At 43.6% G+C, this 23,937-nt stretch overlaps 1 protein-coding gene across 1 annotated transcript in view; it reads left to right on the top strand.

The window, feature by feature from the left end:
- Positions 1-319: 319 nt before the first annotated feature.
- The window catches only part of PLXDC2 (plexin domain containing 2), a 250,187-nt gene continuing 226,569 nt past the window's right edge, over positions 320-23,937 (top strand). Inside the window, exon 1 of the mRNA XM_079948329.1 lies at positions 320-1,211. Within this exon, the coding sequence (XP_079804455.1) occupies positions 1,097-1,211 (115 nt within the window). The 5' untranslated portion in view covers positions 320-1,096. The remainder of the gene's footprint in view (positions 1,212-23,937) is intronic.

Here is a 23,937-nt window from a genome sequence, read left to right as displayed (position 1 = left end):
CGAGCCAGCGAGCGCGCCCCTCCCGCCTCCCGCGGCGGCCAAGCAGCCAAACTATTTCGCATCCAGCATCTGCCCGGGCGTTGCTTCGCCCTCTCCCTCGCCAGCGAGAGACCACCTCGGCGTGGCTTCGGAGGCGCTTCCCTCCAGCCCCTCGCCCGCCCTTACCCTTTGGCTTTGCTTTTAATTGGACAGCCGACGAGTCTCCTCTTTTCTTCTTAAAAAGAAAGACTCCAGCCTAATCTCGAGCAATCGCCTTAAGGCAATTGCGGGGAGTGGGGGGGGGGGGTCGACTGGACCCGGCCTCCTTCAGCCTCCCCTCGTCCCCGCTCCATCCCGTCCTCGCGCAGGAAGAGCGACAGGGCTTCTTTTGTCTCCGAAATCATTTTAAGACTCTGCCCCCTGGATTTCTCCACTGGATCGCTCGGCGGGAAGTCCCGGCTCGGAGGAGTTTGCGAGGAAGGGAGGAGGGTCTGCGAGGAGGACGCGCGTGTGGCGGGGACACTCCCAGAGAAAGGGCTCTCGTTTTGTTTTGTTTGGGGAAAGGATCGCCGTCGGCTCTGAAGCCGGCCGCCCCTCCTGCCTTGGAGATCGGCTCAGGCTTAGCAAAGAAAGGGAGAGTTACTCGGTGGGGATCACACACACGCAGGCTAAAGCACTCCCCCTCTCCCCCCCCCCGCGCGCTTTTGGGCGACTTTGGTACTTAGTGGTCGGCTCTGATTTCGGTTTCGCTTGTTCACACTCCCGCCCGCCCGCGGGGAAACGCACTCACGCCCTTTTACGCCCTTCTTTCCTCGTTATTATGCCGTTGGACTAAGATCGCCTTTTGGCTTCACAGGCTGGAAAAACAAAAAGGCGGCGGTGACAGTCGGGACTGGGCTACGTCGGCGCCTCTCCTGCCCGGCTCAATGAAATCGGATCGGAATAAAAAGTGACTTTCCTCCACCCCGGATTTAAAGGGAAGGAAGGGGGAGGGAGGCGCGCGGATCTTTCCTCCTGAGCGCTGCTGCTGCTGCTGCTTCTTTTTTCGTTCCCCGAAGCGGCGCAGCGAGAGTCCAGCGGGAGTTCGGAGCAGCGAGCGCGCAGCCCGCGAGGCGCTATGGTGAAGCTGGGGGGAGCCCAGGTGGCGGCGGCGGCGGGGGTGCTGCTACTTTTGCAGTGCTTGGCGGACCGGCTGCAGCTCATCGGCGCCCTGAAGTCGAAGCAGAGTCACGGTAAGGAAGGGAGAGGAGAGGAGGCTGGCCTGGACGGGTTGGGGGCGCGTGCGTCTGCGCGCGCGCTGGTGGGCAGAGTTAAGCAAAGTGGCAAAGTTCACCGTCGCGCTTGAAGTTTTGCACGGACGACCACCTCCTTGCGCTTTGCAGCGCTGGGGGGCTGGCTCTTCCTCATCCAGGCGAAGTGATAAATCTAGTTACAGATAGGTAGCCGTGTTGGTCTGCCATAGTCAAAACAAAAAAAATTCCTTCCAGTAGCACCTTAAAGACCAACTAAGTTAGTTCTTGGTATGAGCTTTCGTGTGCATGCGCACTTCTTCAGATACACAGAGTCTGTGTACCTGAAGAAGTGGTCTTTAAGGTGCTACTGGAAGGAATTTTTTTTGTTTTGATAAATCTAGATTTGCCAGGACTAAGTAGGGTTAAATATCTCTGGCGTGAGAGGATCCCGCCTTACTGAGGCGAGTACCCATTTCTCCGAGCCCTGAGATTCAGTTTTAGGAGGCTTTGAAACATGTGCAGAGTTTCTTTTTCTTGCCTTTCTTGCAACCAGTTTCCACCTATAGGGCCAAAATCCGCCCCCCCCCCATGGCTTCTGGAACAAATGATGTTCCAGGCATGACTGAGAATCTGACTAATTGACATCCATTATCATCAATTGGCAGATCATCAGATTCTTAATCTCAGGGTTGTTGGTTTGAGCCCCACTTTGGATTAGCTGACCCTTGTGGTCCCTTTCAACTTGATGAATCTATGATTCTATCATAGCCCTTCCCAGCCATGGAGGCTGGCATGGTGTGTTTGGATTCAGCTGGATCATTTCACTGCACTTGCCACTGTTTGCACAGCGTACCTTGCTTGCTCCTCCTCCTGGCACATGCTTGCCTGAGTGATGGAATTTAGTATTCTCCCCCAAGGGTGTAATGCGGAGGGCAGACGTTGTGGGTTTGTGTGTCAAGAATCCTTCCCTTAGACGAGGGGTGTGGGATGGTAAGGTCTTCAGGGCGCCTTCTCTGTGTGATTTTAATGATGTGTCAGATTAATCTGGTTCCTCCAAACTCTTATTAAAGAGCTGTTTTCCATGCCCATTTTTTTTTGCCATGCCCGCTAAAAATGTCAGGGCTGGTGCAACTTCTGCCACCGTTCTGGAATGAGGTGAGACATAGACACCTGTTGAATTCCTGTCTGCTTGAGGAGTTCTTAGGCACATAGCTCAGGGTCAGCTGCTGGCAGACTTTGCAGTGAGGTAGAGGAAAATCTCAATGGACTCCAAAAAGGAGCACAGAATCTTCTTCCTTGTGGATTGAGTGGATTCCACCTGTTTCCGTGGGAGCAGGTAACCTGTCCTGGCTGCAGACCTTTGCTTCCTGGTCCAGCAGCAAGTGCCTTGGCATCTTCACCTGTAAACCAGCCTGCCTATCCAGAATGGGCAATCCGATCTCTCCTTGTGCATGGGGTTGCTGAATTCTGTGTGCCTCTAATCTATTCATGAAAGTAGAAGTTCAGCTGATGAAGTTTTGCCCACCTTGTGTGCTTGGGACAGCCACATTCGTTCTATCTTCTCCTTGCCATACAGCTACTACAGGCACATGGAAACCTTGCCAAAAAAATAAATAAAATCCTTTCATCAAGAATGTAGAATGTGAAGTGTTAACATTTGTGCACTTACAAAGCAGCTTTGCCATTTCATTGGGACTCTCCCATCTCCATATGTGATAAAAACAGAGGCCCCAGTAGGCTTCCTTTGCCTTCTTTTATCTGTGCATTGGATGGTGGGGGAGAGTGGATTCCAAAGCCTCTGTTTCTCCCTCCTCTATTAAGCCCCACACTTTTATTTAAGTGCTAATCTGTTCTTTTCTGCCCTTCTTCATGTGAGAAGATGGTTCGAGCTCAAAGCAGCAGCCAGCATCTATTCCTTCCGTTCTGTTTCCTGTTCTTACAAGGGTGCAAACAAAAAATTTATTGGCTGGTGTGAATATGTAATGATGATGGTGTTGCTTTTCCTTAAGGAGTGAACCCAGGTTTCACATTCTTCTCAGATATAGCAATATTGTTTCCTGTCCTTTCATTTCCTGCTGTTAAGCTGGTAGGGAAATGGGGGAGGGGGGAGGTCTGCAAGAGGGCTAGATCAAAGGCTTTGTGCTATTAAGGTTTGTTCACGCAGTTAGGGGAGGTGGTGTGCATTCTATGGGATAATGCCCCCCCCTCAGTATTTCCCACAAATCCAGTGCATGTTTACTCAGCAGCAAATCTCACTGAGTTCAGTGGGACTTACTCTGAAGTGTTTGTAGGTTTGTAGCATTAGTCTGTCACAGGAAAAAAAAACAACAGCAAAGGGCATTGTGGCATATTGAAATATAATAATTTATGGTGGCATAAGTTTTTGTGGAGTTGCACTCACTTGTTAGATGCATTTGGCAGGTTGCACCTATGAGTGTGTGCACACACGCACCAGTATGCAGAGAGGAAAAGCACCGTAGAAGCAAAAGGGCATGAAATCCAAAAAGTCCAGAATGCCCGTGGCATATCAGAATAGTGACTATTCATAGCAAGCCTGGGTTTTGGTCAAGACCTGAATGAGAATAGAATCAAATTTTCCAATAAGGTCTTTTCCCACCATATTGCACTGGCATCTCCAACTGGAAGGGTTTTTTTGGTGGATGAAGAAGGGTGAGTTTTCTCAACATTGCTGCTTCGGATTTCAAATCTGGGTCCATTTATCTTTAGAGGCTGATCTGTTCATCCTGTGAAGACACCAGAAGGCTGTCGCTGTTGATGAGTGATGTTGTGTGGAATATTGGAGGGTGTCCAAGTGAATGAGCTCCTGATGGTATGGCGGATGTTGTTGCTGCTATAATTATGTGGCCTTTTTATGTGGCATCTGTTAACATCGACAGCTAGGTGCTCAGGTTGTTTTACCTTAAGAATCATTATGCAGAATTGTTACACTGTGTTCATCCTAACGTACACAGAGTGCATACTGAACCTTAAAATCGGGCCAAACTGTGAGAGTGCACATATCCTACCCATTTACCTAAGGCTAATCTGAAATAACCAACATATCTCGATTGTACACAATTATTACCGCTGTTTAAGAGTTGCACAGCGCAGCAGCCATAAGTGGGGCTGAGGGGAATCAATCTTGATTGTGAGTACAAAGCAGTGATTAAAGCGTATTAGGGCTTACATAATTTTAAAGTGCTTCTGAATATCTGCTTTCCATCAGATTGTCTTAAAGAAGAATCCCTCTTTGCTCCTTCAGAGTGTTTGCCTTCTGCAAGCTAATATTTGCCCAAAGACAGCTTGCTAAGGGGCCAGAGGATGGTCTGTGGGCACATGATGATGCTGTCACATTGTTAAAGCTAAGCTGGTCTCAGCCAAGGCAATATCTGAATGGGGGTTGCCAGGGAGCCTCATGAACTTACACACACACACACACACACACACACACACACACACAGAGAGAGAGAGAGAGAGAGAGAGAGAGAGTAATAAATGAGTGAGAGGATCTGAGATCTGAGCAATGGAATAAGATGCCTGGTCACTGGTGACAATTTAGAATTTCATCTGCGATCTGGACTGAGACAGCCTGACCCCTGTTCTTCATGTGCTGGTAACTTCCAGGTCAGATTACTGTCATGTGCTCTATGTGGGGATGCCCCTGAAGTTGACTGGGAGCTGAAGCCCGTGCAAAATGAAGCAGCTGGGGTTCTCACTGGGGCAGAATACCGCCATCATGTAGCGCTGGCTGCTTCTGAAACACTTGCACTGCCTGCCAGTTAGCTACCTAGGTATGTTGAAGGTGCTAGTGCTTGTGTACATAGCCTTATACAGCTCAGGACCACGTACCTAAAAGATCATCTCACCCCATATATATTCAGTGAGTCCTGTAGATGCCATCTCTCCAGGAAGTCTGTTAAGCATCATGTTGGAATGGGACTTTTAGTGTGGCAGGACCTAACCATAGGTACTCCCTCCTGTTGAAGACCTGCCTCTTCCACTGAGTCTTTGAAGTGGAGATTTGCATCTCACTCTTTATTTGTATTGGCTTATAAATCATATTTATGTTTGACTATTGATGCTTTATGGGAAGCGATTCATAAATGGAAATTTAAAAGCACATGAATACCTATGAAGGATGGTTGCCATTGATATTTCCAGTACAGAGGTTATGGAGGCTGGAGGTTAGTGAGTTGGGCAAGGCCACCCGGTAAATCCATTTCCTGGGATTTAAAGCCATCTCTCCTCTGACTAGTGTCTTGCCACCTGTGGCATCGTCTGTGTGTCTTTCACTGTAAACTCTTTCCCGTCTAACGCCACACTGAGTTCACATTGGAAAACCTCTCTCTGTTGGAGAGCAGTTTGAAGAACAGCTGCCAGTCAGAGTAGTCACTAGGCTAGATGGACAGATAGTCTGACAAGTATGGCAGCTGACTTTAAAATCAGAGTCCTTGGCTGGAAGGCCACAGAGAATGCAGCCAAATCAATTATAAGGAATCAACACTTGTGTCTCCCTGTGTCAGATTCCTTCATCACAGTCTTTCCTGTTATTGGCCTTTTAACAAATTAACATCAGACTAAGCTCTGTGAACTAATGATACATAAGATATAACCAGGCAAGAACTCCCATTTGCTAGGTGAGTAGATGTTATGGAATAATTGACACCTGTAAAAAACAGACTAATGAGCCTGAAAAATCTTGGTGGCCCTGTGCCAGTTTTGGCAGCCCAAAGATACCGTAGAAGGCCTGGGGGAGGGAGAAGGAGGTTGACAGATAAACTTGGGAATTGCTAAATGACAAGTCAATATACTGAGTGCTAATATACTAGGTGAGGCTAAGGAGAAAATATAGAAGTCACATACTTGCTGTCTTTATGAAGATATGATAATATGATGAACTGAAGTGGTGGTGATCGTTAAGTGATGAGCTTTAGCACTTAATGGGGCATCTGTGGCGGCATCTATGATGGTACAGATGTTATTGGACTCCAGCTACCATCAGCCCCAACCAGCATGGCTAATGGTCAGGGATGATGGGAACTGGAGTCCCAACAACATATGGAGAATCACAGGTTTCCCATCCCAGCTTCAGCACTTGATAATAAAGCTTTTCCTATGATGGCTGATCAGTGATAATAACCAATCAATCAGTTTAAGAGAACACAGTTATTCTGCATCAGATATGGTCATTTAGCTCTTATAATTGTAAATGTAATAAGTTTAATAATATCTACCACCATAGCGGCACAGACTGACTTACTAATACCACTGATATTTTTTCATTTAAGCGCTATTGATTTCTTCATACTGTGGGCCTTAATAGGTTAAGTAAAAAATATTTAAGCAGCAAAGGTTTAGACTGCTTCTTGATTGCCTATCAAGATGGAGCCCCTATTCCCACAGAAATCAATGTCAAATCTTGCATTTTCTCCAGTGGCGCAGGATTGTCTCTCTAGACCCCTGTAGCTCTGAGACTCTAAATGTTGTGCTAGCCAGCATATCACTGCACAACGTAACATTGTGATTCAATAACACCTGAACAGCAGGGCGATATTCCAGGAGCAAGGCTTTACAAATAGTGGGTTCTGCCTTCCACAGCAGCACATGGGTTTTTCCACTCATAAAAATTGTAATCTTAAGGGTGGCATGCATATTTATACCTCCATGTTCACCTGTAACCAATGTGATATATTTCAGATGTTGCTGGACTACAGTTCTGATCTTTGACCCTATTGCCTGGGATTGGTGGGAGTTGGTTCCACAACAACTGGAACCACGTTGCTTTTGAGAAAATCTGGCAGGAGTAGCCAACACCGTGCCCTCCAGGTGTTGTTGGACTCCAACTCCCATCAACCATAGGCAGCATGTCTAATGGTCAGGGATGATGGGTATTGTAGTCCAACATTCTCCTGAAGTAGGCAGTTCTAGGTCAGACAGGCCAATGACTTGACTTGGCATAAGGCACGTTCATATGTTCAATATTCAGTTCCCCATTAATTTACTTTTAGTTTGAAATGTATACATTGGCCACAATCCAGCCTAGCATTAGGAGTGCTTAAGCCCATTAAAATGAATGGATTTGAGTGTACCTAACTTCGGGGGGGGGCATTATAAACACAGACTAATCTCTCAAATCTATATCCTGTTTTGGACCCTTCCCCCATGCCATTTTGGATATTATTTGGGATGCTTTCATGTGGCTGTAGAGTTGTGAAGAAGGCGTCAACAGCCTGCAGCATTCAAATTTGGTTTGGAAAGCAAAAGCTTTGTAATTGTGCCAGGAACAAATGAAAGAAATTGGGTGTGGGGTCATGATGGTAGAATGCAACCTGACTGGATGCTGTCAGGCTCTCTGGTAAAATCCTGGAAATTGCAGGGCCAGAACTCTGGCTTTGGTTGGTTGAGATTAACACTCCCCAAACCTTGGGGTATGTTGCTCTGATGTCACAAAATTTTATGCCTGAAATATCAGAGTCTGTGAAGGTTTTGTGACACCAGATCAACATCATGACCCTGCCATTTCCTTAATTTGTCTGTGGCTGCATTTCCACGTAACACTAAAGTGAGGTTGAACGCTATGTGGGCAACGCACAATGAACCCAAGCAATGAGTCAGGATGGTGTGCTGCTTCTCCGGTGGAGATTAGGAATGCTAATTTTAAGTGTTGTATGATCCAAAAGTCCTGGCTTGCAATGAATTCTGGTTAGTTAAAGAAGTCAGCTTCATAACCCCTGGTTGTCCAGGATTCTTTGTTCACATGAAACAAGTCATCATTCTTTGAAACAGGAAGGGAAGTGTGTGAGCCCAACACTTGGGCTGGGGTTGCTATAGCTTGTCCATGTAGCACGAAACTATGGATTTGTGTTACATGGTAATTGCTGCTAGCGATTTTGAATAGAATCATAGAATTGTAGAGTTGGAAGGGACCCCAAGAATGATCTAGTCCAATCCCTTGCAATGCAGGAATCTCGACACACGGTCCCCCTTTCAATTTGAAACCATACTGAACCCTGCTCAGCTTTGCAAATGTGCTAACAGTGAGGGACAATGGTTAAGCACCCTCTTTCACCTCTGCTCTCTGCTTTAAATCCCACTCTTCTCAAACCACCTTTTTAACGCGCCCCCCCCCAATATCAGGGCATTTTTATATGCATTAGTATATATCATATACAGTGGTACCTCTGGTTATGTACTTACTGTATTTTCTGCTCTATAAGACGCACCAGACCATAAGATGCACCTAGTTTTTGGAGGAGGAAAACAAGAAAAAAAAAAATTCTGAATCCCAGAAGGCAGAACAGCAAGAGGGATCGCTGCGCAGTGAAAGCAGCAATCCCTCTTGCTGTTCTGGCTTCTGGGATAGCTGCACAGCCTGCATTTGCTCCATAAGACGCGCACACATTTCCCCTTACTTTTTAGGAGGGAAAAGGTGCGTCTTATAGAGCAAAAAATATGGTAATTCGTTCCAGAGGTCCGTTCTTAGCCTGAAACTGTTCTTAACCTGAAGCACCACTTTAGCTAATGGGGCCTCCTGCTGCTGCCACACCACCGCCGCGTGATTTCTGTTCTCATCCTGAAGCAAAGTTCTTAACCTGAGGTAATATTTCTGGGTTAGCGGAGTCTGTAACCTGAAGCGTATGTAACCCGAGGTACCACTGTAGTTTGTTCCTTATATAACTGTGCCATGGTTTTTTGTAGTTTTTCTTCTTCAGAGAGACAAAAAAAATTGTTCTTCAGCTTTTGCTGTTATTAGCCTTTCTGTGTTGTGTTTGTAATACACAATGAATCTTCCTTGTAGATCAAGCTGTGAACTGTTAGCATTACTAACCAGGATCTGATTGCGAAATCTATGTGAATAAATTCATCTTGCTAACATTTACCCACTAGAGGGCAGAACTGCTGCCTTTGCTGCAGTTTCAGGAGGCATAAGTAGTCTCAAAGCTACTTTGCGATCCCCTCTGCTCACTTGAGCATTATTAGCCTGCTTTGCCAAGCTAATCAGTTCATAAGATTTTCCATGTTAAGGTTTATCATGGATGCTTTTGCCATGGCAGCTGCAGGAACTGAGAGGCAGAAGTTGGGCCACCAAAAGGTTTCGCTTTACCTGCTTTGCACCAGTGAGACTAAACACTGAGCAAATTAAACTGGATGAAGTGTATGTTTGTTTGGAAGCGAAGCCAGCAATTAAGACTCCCAGTTGTTCTGAGGACTTAGGGAAAATGCTGAAGTTTTTCCAGAAAGAGAGCTTTTAAGAATGCTCTAGCTGTGTGTGCAGTGCCTTAACAAACCCACATGTGCCAGGATGTGAACCATATCTTGTGACGCCACCCCCCATACTGAGGTTTTTATCTATTAAAGCTACAGATTTACAATTGCAATTAAATAAGAAAAGTCACAGTCCGTGGTGCCTGGTAACATTTTGAATTGGTAGGGCTGCAACTTTTTCCTTGCTGTTTTCATCACAATAAGATCTGTACATCACTTATTTAGGAAGGGGTGTCATTATGCATGTGCAGAGCACTACTGTTTCTTCACCAAAGAAAGCCAATTATTTGCTATACATCTATGGACAGGGGAAAGCTCCCATGTAAGAGGGCCTAACCATGACTTTCAGACAAGATTGACTCTGTACCTCTTGTTTAGCAATTAAGCCATACCACATGACATCTGTTTTTGAATTCTAGTTCTGATTACACCTTCACGTCCACTGTCAAAAAACCAAACAAACCCCACCACACGGAAACTTTTAAAATGTGACAAATATTTGCTTCCAGTTCCGTGCAGTTTTCTCCCACTTCGTTGTCTAAAACACTTTCCCCCTCTAAATTATAGGAGCAAAGTATTCCAACCAACAGACAAAAATGATTATTTCATTTGATCCAGGGCACATCAGCACCACTCTGTTTTGACAATGTGAAGTAATAGCCTCTGTTTCTGCGCAGAGTACACCATACCAGGGGAATCACAATCAGCCTCTTAGTCAGGAGTTCAGGAAGGATATCTTCCAGGTTTGGGGAAGGATATGGAGTCAGTCAATACGATATCCAGGCAGGCATAGAGCCCAAAAAAGTTCATTTTAGAAGTTCACTGACAAGCTCACAAACAAGCATCCAGGAAATAATAGCAACAACATTTCCCTTCATCTTGCATTAAATATGTGCACTGTCTCTCTTCCCCCCTTTGCCCTGCCACAAAACAAATACTAAATTAAACGAAAAGAGCTCCTCAAACAGAAACATTCCCTTAAACGCACAGTGACTTGGAACGTAACCCCTGCATAAATGGAAACACTCTGCTCTGCTCTGTTCTGCTTCACCCTGCCCCTATTCCACCCTTTTAGGGACATCTTTTATAAAGTTTCTGGGTCACTTACAGGTTGAACAATGTGTGTGTGTGTGTGTGAGAGAGAGAGAGAGAGAGATCGCTCACATATTGGTCACACCTAAAATGGGGGTTGCCTGTATGTCATTAACCTTTTTTTTTTAAAAAAAAACAACACTAAATAAATGTGAAACTTCTCTTTGAATGTGTGAGATTCATGCCATTATATTGATTTTAACTACACTCAATCAGTGGCATTCATTCTTGTATTCCAGACCTTGCGCCTGCTGTTAGGATACTGCTCTTGTCACCCTAGATAAGCTACTGTGTGTGTTTCGTTCCAAAAAAAAGGGAAGGTAGCCAATTGTTTTGTCTCAATAATGTATGCTAGAATTGTGCTATAATTTATAGGCACTAAAATCAGAATGGTTCCAAGAAAGGCTGTTTTGACAGTGAGCAGAATAATTCAGCCATGAGATAACTGCTAGACAGACTTGAATAATTCCACTGAACGCATTCCTTGCTTGGCTGTGTAGACTCATGTCATTGGAGTTTAGGATGATGTTTGCTGTTTTGAAACTGATGAACAGAAGTCAAAGAAATAAAAGATTTAACAGCACAATCCCAGACGTGCCTACTCAAAAATAAGTCTCAGTTGGATTTATTCCCAGGAAACAGTATAGGATTGTACCAAAGCATAGGAATCCAATGTTTACATGAAACAATTTTATTTTAACATTAGAACTGTAGGGATTGGACTTTATTTTGGGAAGGTGTATTCTGTAAAAATATGTGCAGTTTATAATATAAAGCAGGGATGTGGCCAGTTTCTGCATTTTCTGAGTCTCTCTACTCCAGGCAAGTGAACTGGAGGTTGGGGCAGAAGTGTATCTTGCCAAATACACTCAGCCCATCATGGATAGCTGTGCTCCTTAATAAAGCTACTGCCATTCAGTATTTAGGGTTTCCCAGCTATAGAGCTCAGAGACACAGTGGCTGCATTCACACACAATGCAAAACCATGGTTTAGTGTTACAAGGATGACGCTCTGTGTGAGCCCTGGGCTCATGTATTTCCTCATCTTCTCCAGTGCAGCTGTGAAGAAACTGAAAATTTCCACTTCTGTTTTTGCTTAACCAGTTTAGTGTTAAGTCTAAAACAAGCTAGCTTCATAAACCAGTTTTTGAAGTTGCCTTGTTTTAGAGTAAACCATAGTTAAGACTTATCACAGTTTGGCCAGACATGCTTAGCCAGAACGGAAGCAAAAGCTTCTGGAAGCTCATGAACCTTAAGGTTTGTATAGGCTTGTCCTTGTAATTCTAAAGAACGATTTGGCATTATGTGCATGTGGAGTTACTGTATCTGAATATATATGCTATATAGCTGTGAAACCCTGAATACTGAATGGTTACACTTGTGATGAGCTGAGTTTATTTGGTAAGATGTGTCTCTGGTCCTAGAGTTCTCTGCTCAGTCTGGAGAACAGAGTGATCAACAGAATGAAGCCTGTGCTACATCTTTTGTGTGTATGTTCTGCATACACAATTCAAAAGAGGTGTAACATTATAGTGTGGAAATACCTGCTTCTAACAACTTTAATTTCTCTCTCCTTTTACTTACGAACAAAACTGGACACATCTTTTTACCTGCATTAAAATTTGAATAGACCTGCTAGAAGCCAATAAAAATTATCCAGAACCCAGATCTGGATATGATCCATGCGATGTCAGTTAGTCCTTTCTCGTATATAGTAAGACCCGCTCAGTTTTGTTGTGTTGCCTTTTGAGGTGATACATTATTTTTTGTAAACAAAATATGGTTGCTATGGTTTAATTTAAGCTGGTGCTGATACAGATCTTATACTTTATATCTTTATGTGTGCATAATACACATACACATGAGAAACACCAACACATTTCTGCTATAGTAATCCCACTTTTTTAAAGCAGTCTTTTAAGTTTGTGAGTAGCAACTTTTTAACCTGAAAGCATTTCTAGTGTGTTGGTGCTTAGGAATCTGAACATCATTTTATGCCTAGAGAGCCAGTTATCAGTGAAAAATGAATATTTTGGTTTGGGTTGAGCAATCACTGTTTTTGAGGGCAGCCTAGATGACAATAATCTGACAGGAATGTTCACACAACTTTGCCATTCTATTTGTACTGCTGCTCGTTCAGTTTATATGTAACTTAAATCTGAACACATAGGTTTCCTCCATTTGGTATTCAGTATGGCAGCTTGGATGCTAATGAAATCCTCTAGTATATAGGTATGTAGTTGCCCAGACATCTGTTCCTTTGTTTCCAGGTAGCCCATTGCCAGGAAACCCTTGCTAATTACTGCTTATATATATCCTTTACTTATAATTCATCACCGCGCAGTACAGGATTCAGTTCACTGATTTCTCAGATCGATAGTATTCTGCTGCCACCTTTATTTTATTCTCTCCTCTAAAAAAATAATTTTTGTTTCTTTGTAACTCTCTTGTAAAATTTACGGTTGAAGCTTTACAATTTGTTTATGAGGCTATCAGTCATGCAGATCTCGAATGGACAAGTTGGCATGTAGAACTCTTTTCAATTCTGCCATATCTCAGTCAGGAAATGGTGATTAGGCATATATTTGTGGCGTCTGTTAACATGCAGGAGTTTCAAATTAAACTGGGCCTGATTCTTGACAGGGTCAAGGTGTTAGCAGTTGAAATAAATGTGTGTGTTTCATGCTTGAATCAAATATTTGTTGATACTTATTAGGCTGGAACATCTTTGAGGATAGCACCGTTGCTGTGGGTTAAACCACAGAGCCTAGGGCTTGCCGATCAGAAGGTCTGCAGTTTGAATCCCCACGATGGGTGAGCTCCTGTTGCTCGGTCCCTGCTCCTGCCAACCTAGCAGTTCGAAAGCACGTCAAAGTGCAAGTAGATAAATAGGTACCGCTCCGGTGGGAAGGTAAACACCGTTTCCGTGTGCTGCTCTGGTTCGCCAGAAGCGGCTTAGTCATGCTGGCCACATGACCCGGAAGCTGTACGCTGGCTCCCTCGGCCAATAAAGCAAGATGAGCACCGCAACCCCAGAGTCGTCTGCTACTGGACCTAATGGTCAGGGGTCCCTTTACCTTTACCTATTGCTGCCCATCCCTTGCTTAACTATGGCTACCTCCACTGTCACGGCAGGATGCTTGGCATCACAAGTGGGGAGACTGTTTGAGGCATTTCCCAGACGTCTGATTGGCTACTGTGAGAACAGGATGCTAAACTAGATCGGCAGCTGCAACCTAGAAGACAGCTGCAACCTAGAAGCAGACCTTTTTCTGACTGGAAAAATTAGAGGAGTGTCAAACCAGAAGGTATATAGGGTATGGAAAATATTCAAAGAATATCTAAAATCGTACTGTACGAACAATAAGATACTTGCAGAAATAGAGTGATACTGGTAAGCAAGAAATACATAAAATATTATATTGGATTTTATATATATACACACACACAAAACAAAAAAATATGAATCTGCAAAGAATGTAGATAATATAAGTAGTATAATAAGAATTATTGGAAGCTATATATTTTAATTTGTCATGTAAGTGTAATATATCATAATTGTTTATGTTTGTTTCTTTATTGTTTTTATTCATTTGTAGTGTTTTGTATGTTATGTAATTCATGTTTATTTGTTTATGTGAAAAATTAATAAAGATTTTCTAACAAAAACCAACAACTTAGAAGCAGACCTGGGACAGGGGCAGTCAGGTACACTTGTCCCAGTCCTCAGAGGGTAAGCCAGGAGCCTGCTGGACTGACACTGTCTTGCCAAGAGTTTATAACTTTATTTTAACAAGACTTCCACTCCAGGCCTCAGACAAGCTCTGGATGGGCCTGCTTAGAAGAGAACTGTTTTCATAAGGGTTGGGGTTTTTTTGGAAGCCATTAATAATATCCCTTTGTCAGATTGATGTTAAAGCATCCCTGCATCACAAAGCACCTTTAATACTGCTGAAGGCAACATGACTGCTTGTGAAGAGCTTTTCAAAACGCTTGTTGGTTTTTATTTTATTTTCCCTTTGAAATGTCGCTGCTTCGTACACATAAGTTTGTCACAAGATGATGGGAGTGAAGAGCTTGTCTCTTTCTAAGTGGCAAATCCTGGCTCCCTGACACATTTCTTATTCAAGTTTGCTACTTAGTTAATGTGGGATCCATTAGGGAACTAAATTAAGAGAGCAGGCTGCCAGATTGCAGCTGCCATAAACATAATAGATTAATAGTTTGTTTGCAGTTCAAAAATTTATGGACTGGAAGCCCAGCATCCGACTTACTGTAGTATACAGCCTGACCAGGGCAATATATTACTAGCTCAGACTCAGACATACAGTGGCTGTGTTCAGGTGATTGTGGATTGGCTGAACAAGCTGAGAGATGAATAAGACAACATTTGCACCGTACATTTAAGGCACTTCAACAGTCAAGATTCCTCAAATTATTGTGGGAGCTGCAGTTTTTAAGGGTGATCAGAGTTATTCCCCTCACGAAGCTACATTTCCCAGAGTTCCCTGGGAAGGATTGATTGCTAAACCACTCGGAGAACGGTCACTTTATGCTGGGAATATGGGGCCTCTTAACCTATCTCAGCACTGTTAACAAGTGACAGTTCCTAGGCCTTTTGGCGGGAAACCATGACTGGTAAAGTGGTATAATGATGCTTTAAGTTAAGGGGCTTTTTTCCCAGGTGGGTGCCATTGCCATTACGACAGAACAAGTGAGGCGTTCCTGGGGAGTTCCAGTACTTATTTTTCTAGAAAAATAGCACTGTTTAAATGTGTAGTGTGGATGTGCCCTAAGTCTTTTCCACCTGGATTGAGTCCTTTTTCTCTTCCCGCTGCATGAGTCTTGATAATAAGCCATCCATATTTCATCCAACTAGGGTAACTATGGTTACCAGCTTCAGAACAAGCCCAGGATATTAAACCATGGTTTGAAGTTGGTTTAATATCCTGCCTTGTTCCGAAGCTGATATCCATAGTTTCCTGGTTTGGCTGAAATATGAAACTCTTAACTAATTAGAGTCTTTCTGGTTTAATCATAGCTTGTGCAAAGGTAGAAGCAAAAGGGGCGTTAACACGGACTAAAGACTAATATGCGTCTTGTCTTATTAAGCAGATACGATAATCTGTTCAGTGTCAGTGTATCAGTTGTAGTATCTTACTGATTTTTTCAAGAAAGAAAAATAAGACCTAGCCATCAAAAGGGAAGGGGGAAATACAAAAACAAAGTTATTCGGATTTAATCACATTTGAGAATAAGAAGACCAACCGAATAATAACCAGGATTATATTAAAAATATATATAATAATTATTGATAAATTCTTCAGGTTTAAATCCTTTTCTATTACATAATAGATATATTAATACATGATTGTATGCCACCTTTCCACAGTTAAAGCCGTGCTCAATGCAGCTTACAACATTAAAAAATACATAACTACAAATACAACAAAAGTAGTCATAAACAATAAATAAAACATCCAAAAGTACACAACCAAATTAAAAATTTATACATAAATCATAATAAGATCTAAAATAAAGATACTAAAAATCAATATCAATACAGTGGTACCTCGGGTTGCATACGCTTCAGGTTACATACACTTCAGGTTACAGACTCCGGTAACCCAGAAATAATGCTTCAGGTTAAGAATTTTGCTTCAGGATGAGAACAGAAATCGCGCTCCGGCGGCGCAGCAGAAGCAGGAGGCCCCATTAGCTAAAGTGGTGCTTCACGTTAAGAACAGTTTCAGGTTAAGAATGGACCTCCGGAACGAATTAAGTACTTAACCCGAGGTACCACTGTAACAGCAACAACCACCCCAGCAAAAATCCCTAAGCAATACCCCAGTCTAAGAGTCTATTCAGCAGCCTCAGCTTTTGTAGCTGGAGTCAGTCAGGGCCCCACCCTCCCAGGCCAGGTGGAAAAAAAGCCTGTAAGGCAGGGAGCAGGTCTTCCAGTGTTTCATTACCTGTTATTTCCTGGAACACTTCCCCAATATTTTCTCACCCTTCTATTGTTGCATAATATCTGACTTACAAGAAAAATATAATAGCTTCATCATGCCGCAGTTCACTTGTCCAAACCCTGCATTCATTGGTTAATCTTAACTGTAGTTTGTAGAAACAAAAAATATGTATATTGCATACTTTGAAGTAACTTGTTTCAAACAACCCCTTTTTAAGATTAACCACAGTTTGCTGGGTTTGGATGAAATGACAATCTCTTGTTAGTTAAAAAAACGGAAACGACAGTTTCTGATCTCCTTCTCGAGGACATGGGAGGGGGAAGTGTGTGAGCCTGAGACTTGATGCCGTTTGTTCCCAACACAATAAACTATGATTCATGGCAATGTCTGAATGAAATAATTAGGATCAGCCGTAGATGTATTCCCGCACTTTTCCTTTTCTTAAAGACGGCAGTTCTTTTCAGATCCCCTTTTCATAATTGCTTAGAGTTGATGTCATTTTCATCAAGATTACATATATTTTGGACAGCATGCTCTTGCAGTAATTCAAGTTCTGAACCCTTCTCATAATAGCCTAGATCTGATGTCTCTTGTCTCCATTTTCATCAAGATTACATACATTTTAAACAGCAGGCCCTTGTAATACTTCATGTTCACAACATATTATTCAGATTACATTAACAACGTATTATTAATACTATGAGATCCTTGAATTTCAGTTTTCAGCTTTCTTATTTGCAGCTTTTGGGAAAAGAGAGAGGTGGTTATGCCTATTTTATCTCTTACCTAATTAAATATATTAAGTTGTTAATCATTTTTAAAATTCTATAAAATAAATGATCTTGCCAGCTATAAAACCATGACTCTTCTAGTCACTTTGAAGTCTTTATCATAAAAGATGGTTATTAGCAGAGATATTAGGGTGGGGAAAATCCCTATATTCATTCCAGACAGATAAAACTGGGCTGGGGGTTTGGCCCTATTCTGGTTTTGCAAACATATCCAGCTAGTTAACAGCCTAACTATCTCCAGTGCCTAACAAGCCTGATCACCATGCAGTCGCTAGTAATTTACTGGTTCTTCCATTTCCTCCTTCTTTGTACCTCACGACTTTCCCAGACTCCTTCTCAATGGGCCATTGGTCTGTCTTGGTGTCAGGAGGTTTACTATGCTCTCAAGAGCATCATTTGAGATGAAGCCTCTGACATAACCCATAGGTGGGGAAGGTGTGGTCCTCCAGATGTTGTTGGACTCTCAGCCCCAGATGGCATGGCCAGTAACCAGGGGTGATAACAGCTGTGGTCCAGCAACATCTATAGGGCTGCTGGTTCTCCAACCCCGACATGCTGTTATCAAAGACAAAAGGCTCCAGCAAAAATGACTTTTAGTACTAAATACAAGCCTGAGACTTGTGCCAGCTTATGAGACTAACAGATTCATCGCCACATGAGTCCCACCAGACTAGAGCCCACTTTTGTGTATCTGACAAAGTCCACAGAAACCTTCTCTGTCCCAATAAATCTGTTCTGCTCTTTAAGTTGCCACGGGACTATTGGTTGTTCTTGCCGCACAAGACTTAGCGTGGCTGCTCCTTGGTAATTTTATTAAGGGTTTACTCCATTTGTATTCATAGCCTTCCACTCCACAGGAAACTTAAACATGATTAATTTGAAAGCACAAGGCTATGCTACAGTCTTCAATAATGGCTGTGTTTAAAAAGTTCATGGAACACACTTCTAATAAGTACAGTGCCATTACATTTATGCAATATAACGCTAGAATTTATTCTGCCTTTTTTTTTATAATACTTATTCTTCTTTAGTTGTTCACAATGGGACACATTCAATAAATAAAGTGTAAAGGCACTGTTGTCACACGCCTCAGCTGAGCAGCAAGAAGACTAATTTGAATATTCTTCCTCTGAATAATTATTATTGTAGCTTGTTTCTTCCTTTCAAGCTAAGGCCATAATTTATGGGAGCTGAATTTTCAGGATATTGCCTCTAATTCTGCAAGTTGTAATTTGCCTCTCAGCTTCTAAGATTGCTTTGCCTGTGAAGGCAATAGCAAAGTCAGGGGCACAGGTTGTTCGTTGATGTAAATCAGCATGGCTTTATAAAGGCCTGACTCATCCTTTGTGGGTAGACTATGGTCTAGATATAACAATTACAGGTGTGTCTTGTATTACTTAGTATTGTTGAACAGGGGCAACAAGCATCAGATGCTATTTTTCTAGATACTCCTCAGGCATAGGTAAAGGTAAAGGTAAAGGTACCCCTGACCGTTAGGTCCAGTCGCGGATGACTCTGAGGTTTCGTGCTCATCTCTCTCTATAGGCCGAGGGAGCCGTTGTTTATCTGCAGACAGCTTCCAGGTCATGTGGCCAGCATGACTAAGCCACTTCTGGTGAACCAGAGCAGCACACGGAAACGGTGTTTACCTTCCCACCGGAGCTGTACCTATTTATCAACTTGCACTTTGACGTGCTTTCGAACTGCTAGGTTGGCAGGAGCAGGGACCGAACAACGGGAGCTCACCCTGTCACGGGGATTCGAACCACCGACCTTCTGATCTGCAAGCCCTAGGCTCTGTGGTTTAGACCACAGCGCCACCCATACCTGGATGGTAAAACAGCAAATGCAGTTCATTGTAAACAAGTGTAAATTGATGCATCTTGGGGCAAAAACAAGCAAACTTAATTCCATGTATACACTCTTAGGGCCTGAGGTGGTGGCGACTTATCAGGAATGAGACCTTGTGGTCATAGTGGATAGGTTAATGAAGATGTTGACCCAGTGTGGGGGCAAATTCCAATGCTAGAGATCCAAAGGAAAGGAAAGGAAAATAAATTGCTGGTATCATAATGTCATTAAACAAATCTTTGGTGTGGGTGCATTTAGAATGTTGGGTATAGTTCTGGGTGCCACACTTCTAAAAGGATACTGTTGAGTTGAAAAAGGTTCAGAAGAGGAATGACGTAGCTCCCCTATGAGGAAAGGTAACTGTATTTAGTTTAAAGGGGGGAAATTATCTTTCTCTGTTCTAATGCCAGAGCTGTGATGTTTACCTTTGCTTTATCAGCATGCCACACCCCTTACGCCAGTGGTAGAGCCTTGCATGCAGAAGGTCCCAGGTCCAGTCACTAGCATCTCCAGGTGGGGATGGGAATTGTTCCCTTTCTAAAGCCACCACTGGTTCTGCTAGCTAGGGATCTTGGGAGTTGTAGGTCAAAAACATCTGGAGGGCTGAGTTTGAGTAAGCCTGCTATGGAGAGTCTAAGGAGATACAAACAGGAAAGAAAATAGCAAGTACAGTGGTACCTCGGGTTACATACGCTTCAGGTTACACACTCCGCTAACCCAGAAATAGTGCTTCAGGTTAAGAACTTTGCTTCAGGATAAGAACAGAAATCGGGCTCCAGCGGCGTGGCAGCAGCAGGAGGCCCCATTAGCTAAAGTGGTGCTTCAAGTTAAGAACAGTTTCAGGTTAAGAACGGCCCTCCGGAAGCAATTAAGTACTTAACCCGAGGCACCAATGTACTTTGTTAGATGAACTAGTTAGATCTGACTACGATTAAGACATTTTCCTATGTTCCCCTTTCCTCAAATCTTCAAGTCTTCCTGCATGCTGCATTGCTAATTAATATAGCAATTAAGGAAGACGGTATAACAACCAGCTTCAGTTTTATGTTTTGGCTCAGCTCAATATTTAACCCTATATTTGACTCCGTTCTTGGAGGAGAATCCCACTTACGGCATTCTAGATCTAAACTCACTGTTCCTGCTTTTGTAAAGCTGCCATCCAAACTTCAGCGGGGGGGGGGGGGGCACACTGCTTCACCTCCAGTTCTGCAGCTTGTGCTGGCTGGGGTGTTATGCCAGGGTAGGCAAATCGTGGCACTAGCTCATGTGATGGTGGTGAGACTGGCCCAGGATCCAGTGGACTCCAGTCCAGCACATACTCTCCCTTGGAAAGCTGCAATACAGCTACTTGTACATTCATTTGGTGGAACAGGGAGCTCCATGTGGGGCAGTTGTGATTCTGCAGGCAGGGTCCAGAAGGACACCACAACTCAACCCCCTTTCCCAGCCCAGAGCAAAAGGGGGGTTTGGATTATTCTGTGTCTGTGTCTGAACAGGGTGATAAGATGCGAAGAAAATAGTTTTTTTTTTCACAATATTATTCCCTTTGAGTAATTTTTGTTCAGTGCTAGCAAGAAAGGCCCGTTGAAACAATAATTATTAGTCTTTATTATTCATTTCTCAGTAAAGAAGATTTATTGGGAGTTGGCAATTGGGAGTTTCTTTCTCTCTTTCCACTTGAGCATCAAAAGGAAAGTTTATATTTGCTCCTCGCTGTATTCCTTTTCTTATCACTGGCTGTTATGTAATATTTGTTGGAAGAAGAATGAAAAGACTCATTGTCTTAAATTATCAGCTGGGATGTCATCTCAGAATTCTTGAGTCTTTTGTGTCCTTTTTAATTGCCAAGCACCTGCTTCTGCTTGCAAGAAAAGTGGTATCTTGACTTTCCAAGGGGTATAATTTCCTGAGGATACTCATACAATCTTATAAAACCTGTTTTATATTGAAGCAGGAATTGAGAGTGAGAAGGAATAATGATGCATAATAACAGGGCTAGGGTCAGGGCTTTTGTGGCCTCTGGGAGTTTTCTATATGTTTACAGCTCTACTGTGGAAGTAGTGATTTAGCCTGAAGGTCCAGCAAAGTATCTTATGTCATTCTGGTTTTCTTAAGATTTGCAAGCGGAGGCAGCAGTGGTTAAAGTGCCATATAACAAGAAATCATATATCTCTTCTGCTGGGGATTGTGAAATGCAAACGGCTCCCTCTGTAAACGTGCATCTGTCTGCAATTGTGGGTACCCTGTTAGATCATTTATCTGTGTTTGCCAAAGCAAATCCTTGACTGTTCTCTTGCTTTCCCATGAAATACGTAGCATTTCTCTCCCTTTTCCTTCCACAGAAACATATGATGTTACTAAGAGCCTTGATGCCCACCTACTAGGGGATTTAGTAGAAAATGCTGGGACGCGGGTGGCACTGTGGGTTAAACCACAGAGCCTAGGGCTTGCCGATCAGAAGGTTGGTGGTTTGAATCCCCGCGATGGGGTGAGCTCCCGTTGCTCGGTCCCTGCTCCTGCCAACCTAGCAGTTTGAAAGCACATCAAAGTGCAAGTAGATAAATAGGTACCGCTCTGGTGGGAAGGTAAACGGCGTTTCCGTGCGCTGCTCTGGTTCGCCAGAAGCGGCTTAGTCATGCTAGCCACATGACCCGGAAGCTGTATGCCGGCTCCCTTGGCCAGTAAAGCGAGATGAGTGCCGCAACCCCAGAGTCGGTCACGACTGGACCTAATGGTCAGGGGTCCCTTTACCTTTTACCTTTACTGAACAATGTGTTTTCCTGTGGCTTAAAAAAAAATCTATCTGAAAGGCATTGCCTGAGCAATAATGAGCATTTAGTAGAAGAGAATGGACATTTGTTTGTAAAAGAGTTTTTATTTACTCACTCACTTATTTAATTAGTATACTGCCCTTCATCTGAAGATCACAGGGTGGTTCACAACATAAAACTTTTAAGACTTTAAAACAATGCAGTTTGTATTGGTTGGGATCCAAAGAGCTACTTAGGCTGCTGTGAGGGCTCTGCTAACCCAGTGAGATTTTGTTTGGCTCGATCTGATGCTCCAAAAACACAACAGCACAAACCTTCATTCCACCTCACTCAGTATTGTCCACACTGACTAGCAATGTCTCTCAAGGAGTCTTTCCCAGCCCTATCTGGAGATGCCAGGCATTTTTGAACCTAGGCATTTTTACATGCCAAGAGGATGCTCCACCACTGAACTACATCCCTTCTTTTAAAAGAAAGAGCAAGATAAACAGGCGGTGATGTGAGCATTATGCTTTGTATCGCTAGAGCTGTGTGCCAGAAGAGGGGTGCCTCTTCCGCTTGCTTGCTGCTTTATGAGTTCAATCACCCTTTGCTTACTCCTTCCTATCCACCAGCTCTTTCAGGAGCTGCTTCTAATCATCATGCCTTGCTTGTTTTGCATGCCGCAGAGGCCTCTGGACATTTCTACGCAGTGCCCAGAGTCTTGCCATGTTGCCTTTGCTTTCACCTTCTATTTGCTTGCCGCCCCTGTCCCGTAATGCATCCTGACAGGTTACACCGCCCTTGTCTATTCCTTGCTCTCTGCGAGATCTTACATGTCTGCACTGCTGGCTGTTGCACAGCGATATTTGCTTCGTGGCGTAACAGCATTTCATCCCCATCCTTCCTTCACACTCTCACCTTTTACAATACCTTGGCTTTGTGGCATTTCTCAGTATTACAGTTTCTGCAGGTATGCAGTCACACACACACATTTCGGCAACTGTTAACAAGACACATTGAAAAAGAGAGGCTTTTTTTGCAGTGAGTGACTTTGGGAAGCTAGTTTTGAGCAGTCTCTGGAAAGGCAACCAGTAAATGCTGTAAATAAAAGAGATGGTAGCTTTGGTTCCTATTTCTGCTACAGGCTACCCATGTAACAGACAAGCAGATTCTGTAGTTTCTACTCTTAGTCAATAAAAAGTGGCCTTATCTAGCCTCCTTATAATCGGCTGGGGAGCTGCCCCTTTGCCCCAAGTGTTCCGGCTGCTTGCTCTGGTGGAACTGTGTAATTTGCTGCTCATCTAGGGGGTAAGCCACTGAGTGACAAATGCTTTGCCTGCCTACAACTCCCAATGCTATATGTGCCTTTGCTTGAGACTACAAGCTGCCATAGCTATGAATATGTGATGCTGTTTGCACTGTCGGGTAGCTGGTTCATCTGGCCCGCTATCTCCAGCTGCCAGTGAATTCCCGGGGTCTTGGCCAGCAAGTCTTTCCCTGCCATACTGCCTGATACCATTTGGCTGGGTTGGATTGGGGCAGCAGGGATCAGGGATTTCACCTGGGAGAACCTGGAGCATGATCTACTACTTGAGCCTTTCCAAAGCCTTGGATGAAATCCAGCATAGAGCAAATGGCCACTACTCAGATGAAGGGGATTATCTCTCCTTTCTTTCCTGCCGCAGCCCCTGTGCACCCACAAAATCATCTCCAGAAACTTGGGAGAGCTTCTAGAGCAGAGTTTCTCAAACTTGGGTCTCCAGCTGTTGTTGCACAAATCCCTTCATGCCTTGCTAGCAGGACCAGTGGTTGAGGATGATGGGAGTTGTAGACCAACAACAGCTGGAGACCCAAGTTTGATAAACACTGCTCTAGAAGGTGTGCAGGGGGAAGGAGTAGGGAGAAGAGAAATCAGAACTCTCATTGTGGAAGCAGATTTCCATTGTATAGCCTTAGCCCCTGAGTTTCCATGAATGGGAGGACCATTCTTCTTTGGTACACTTGT

Source organism: Podarcis cretensis (assembly GCF_951804945.1).
Source record: "Podarcis cretensis genome assembly, chromosome: 12".
Taxonomy (NCBI): domain Eukaryota; kingdom Metazoa; phylum Chordata; class Lepidosauria; order Squamata; family Lacertidae; genus Podarcis; species Podarcis cretensis.
This window is presented reverse-complemented; position numbering and strand designations above follow the sequence as displayed.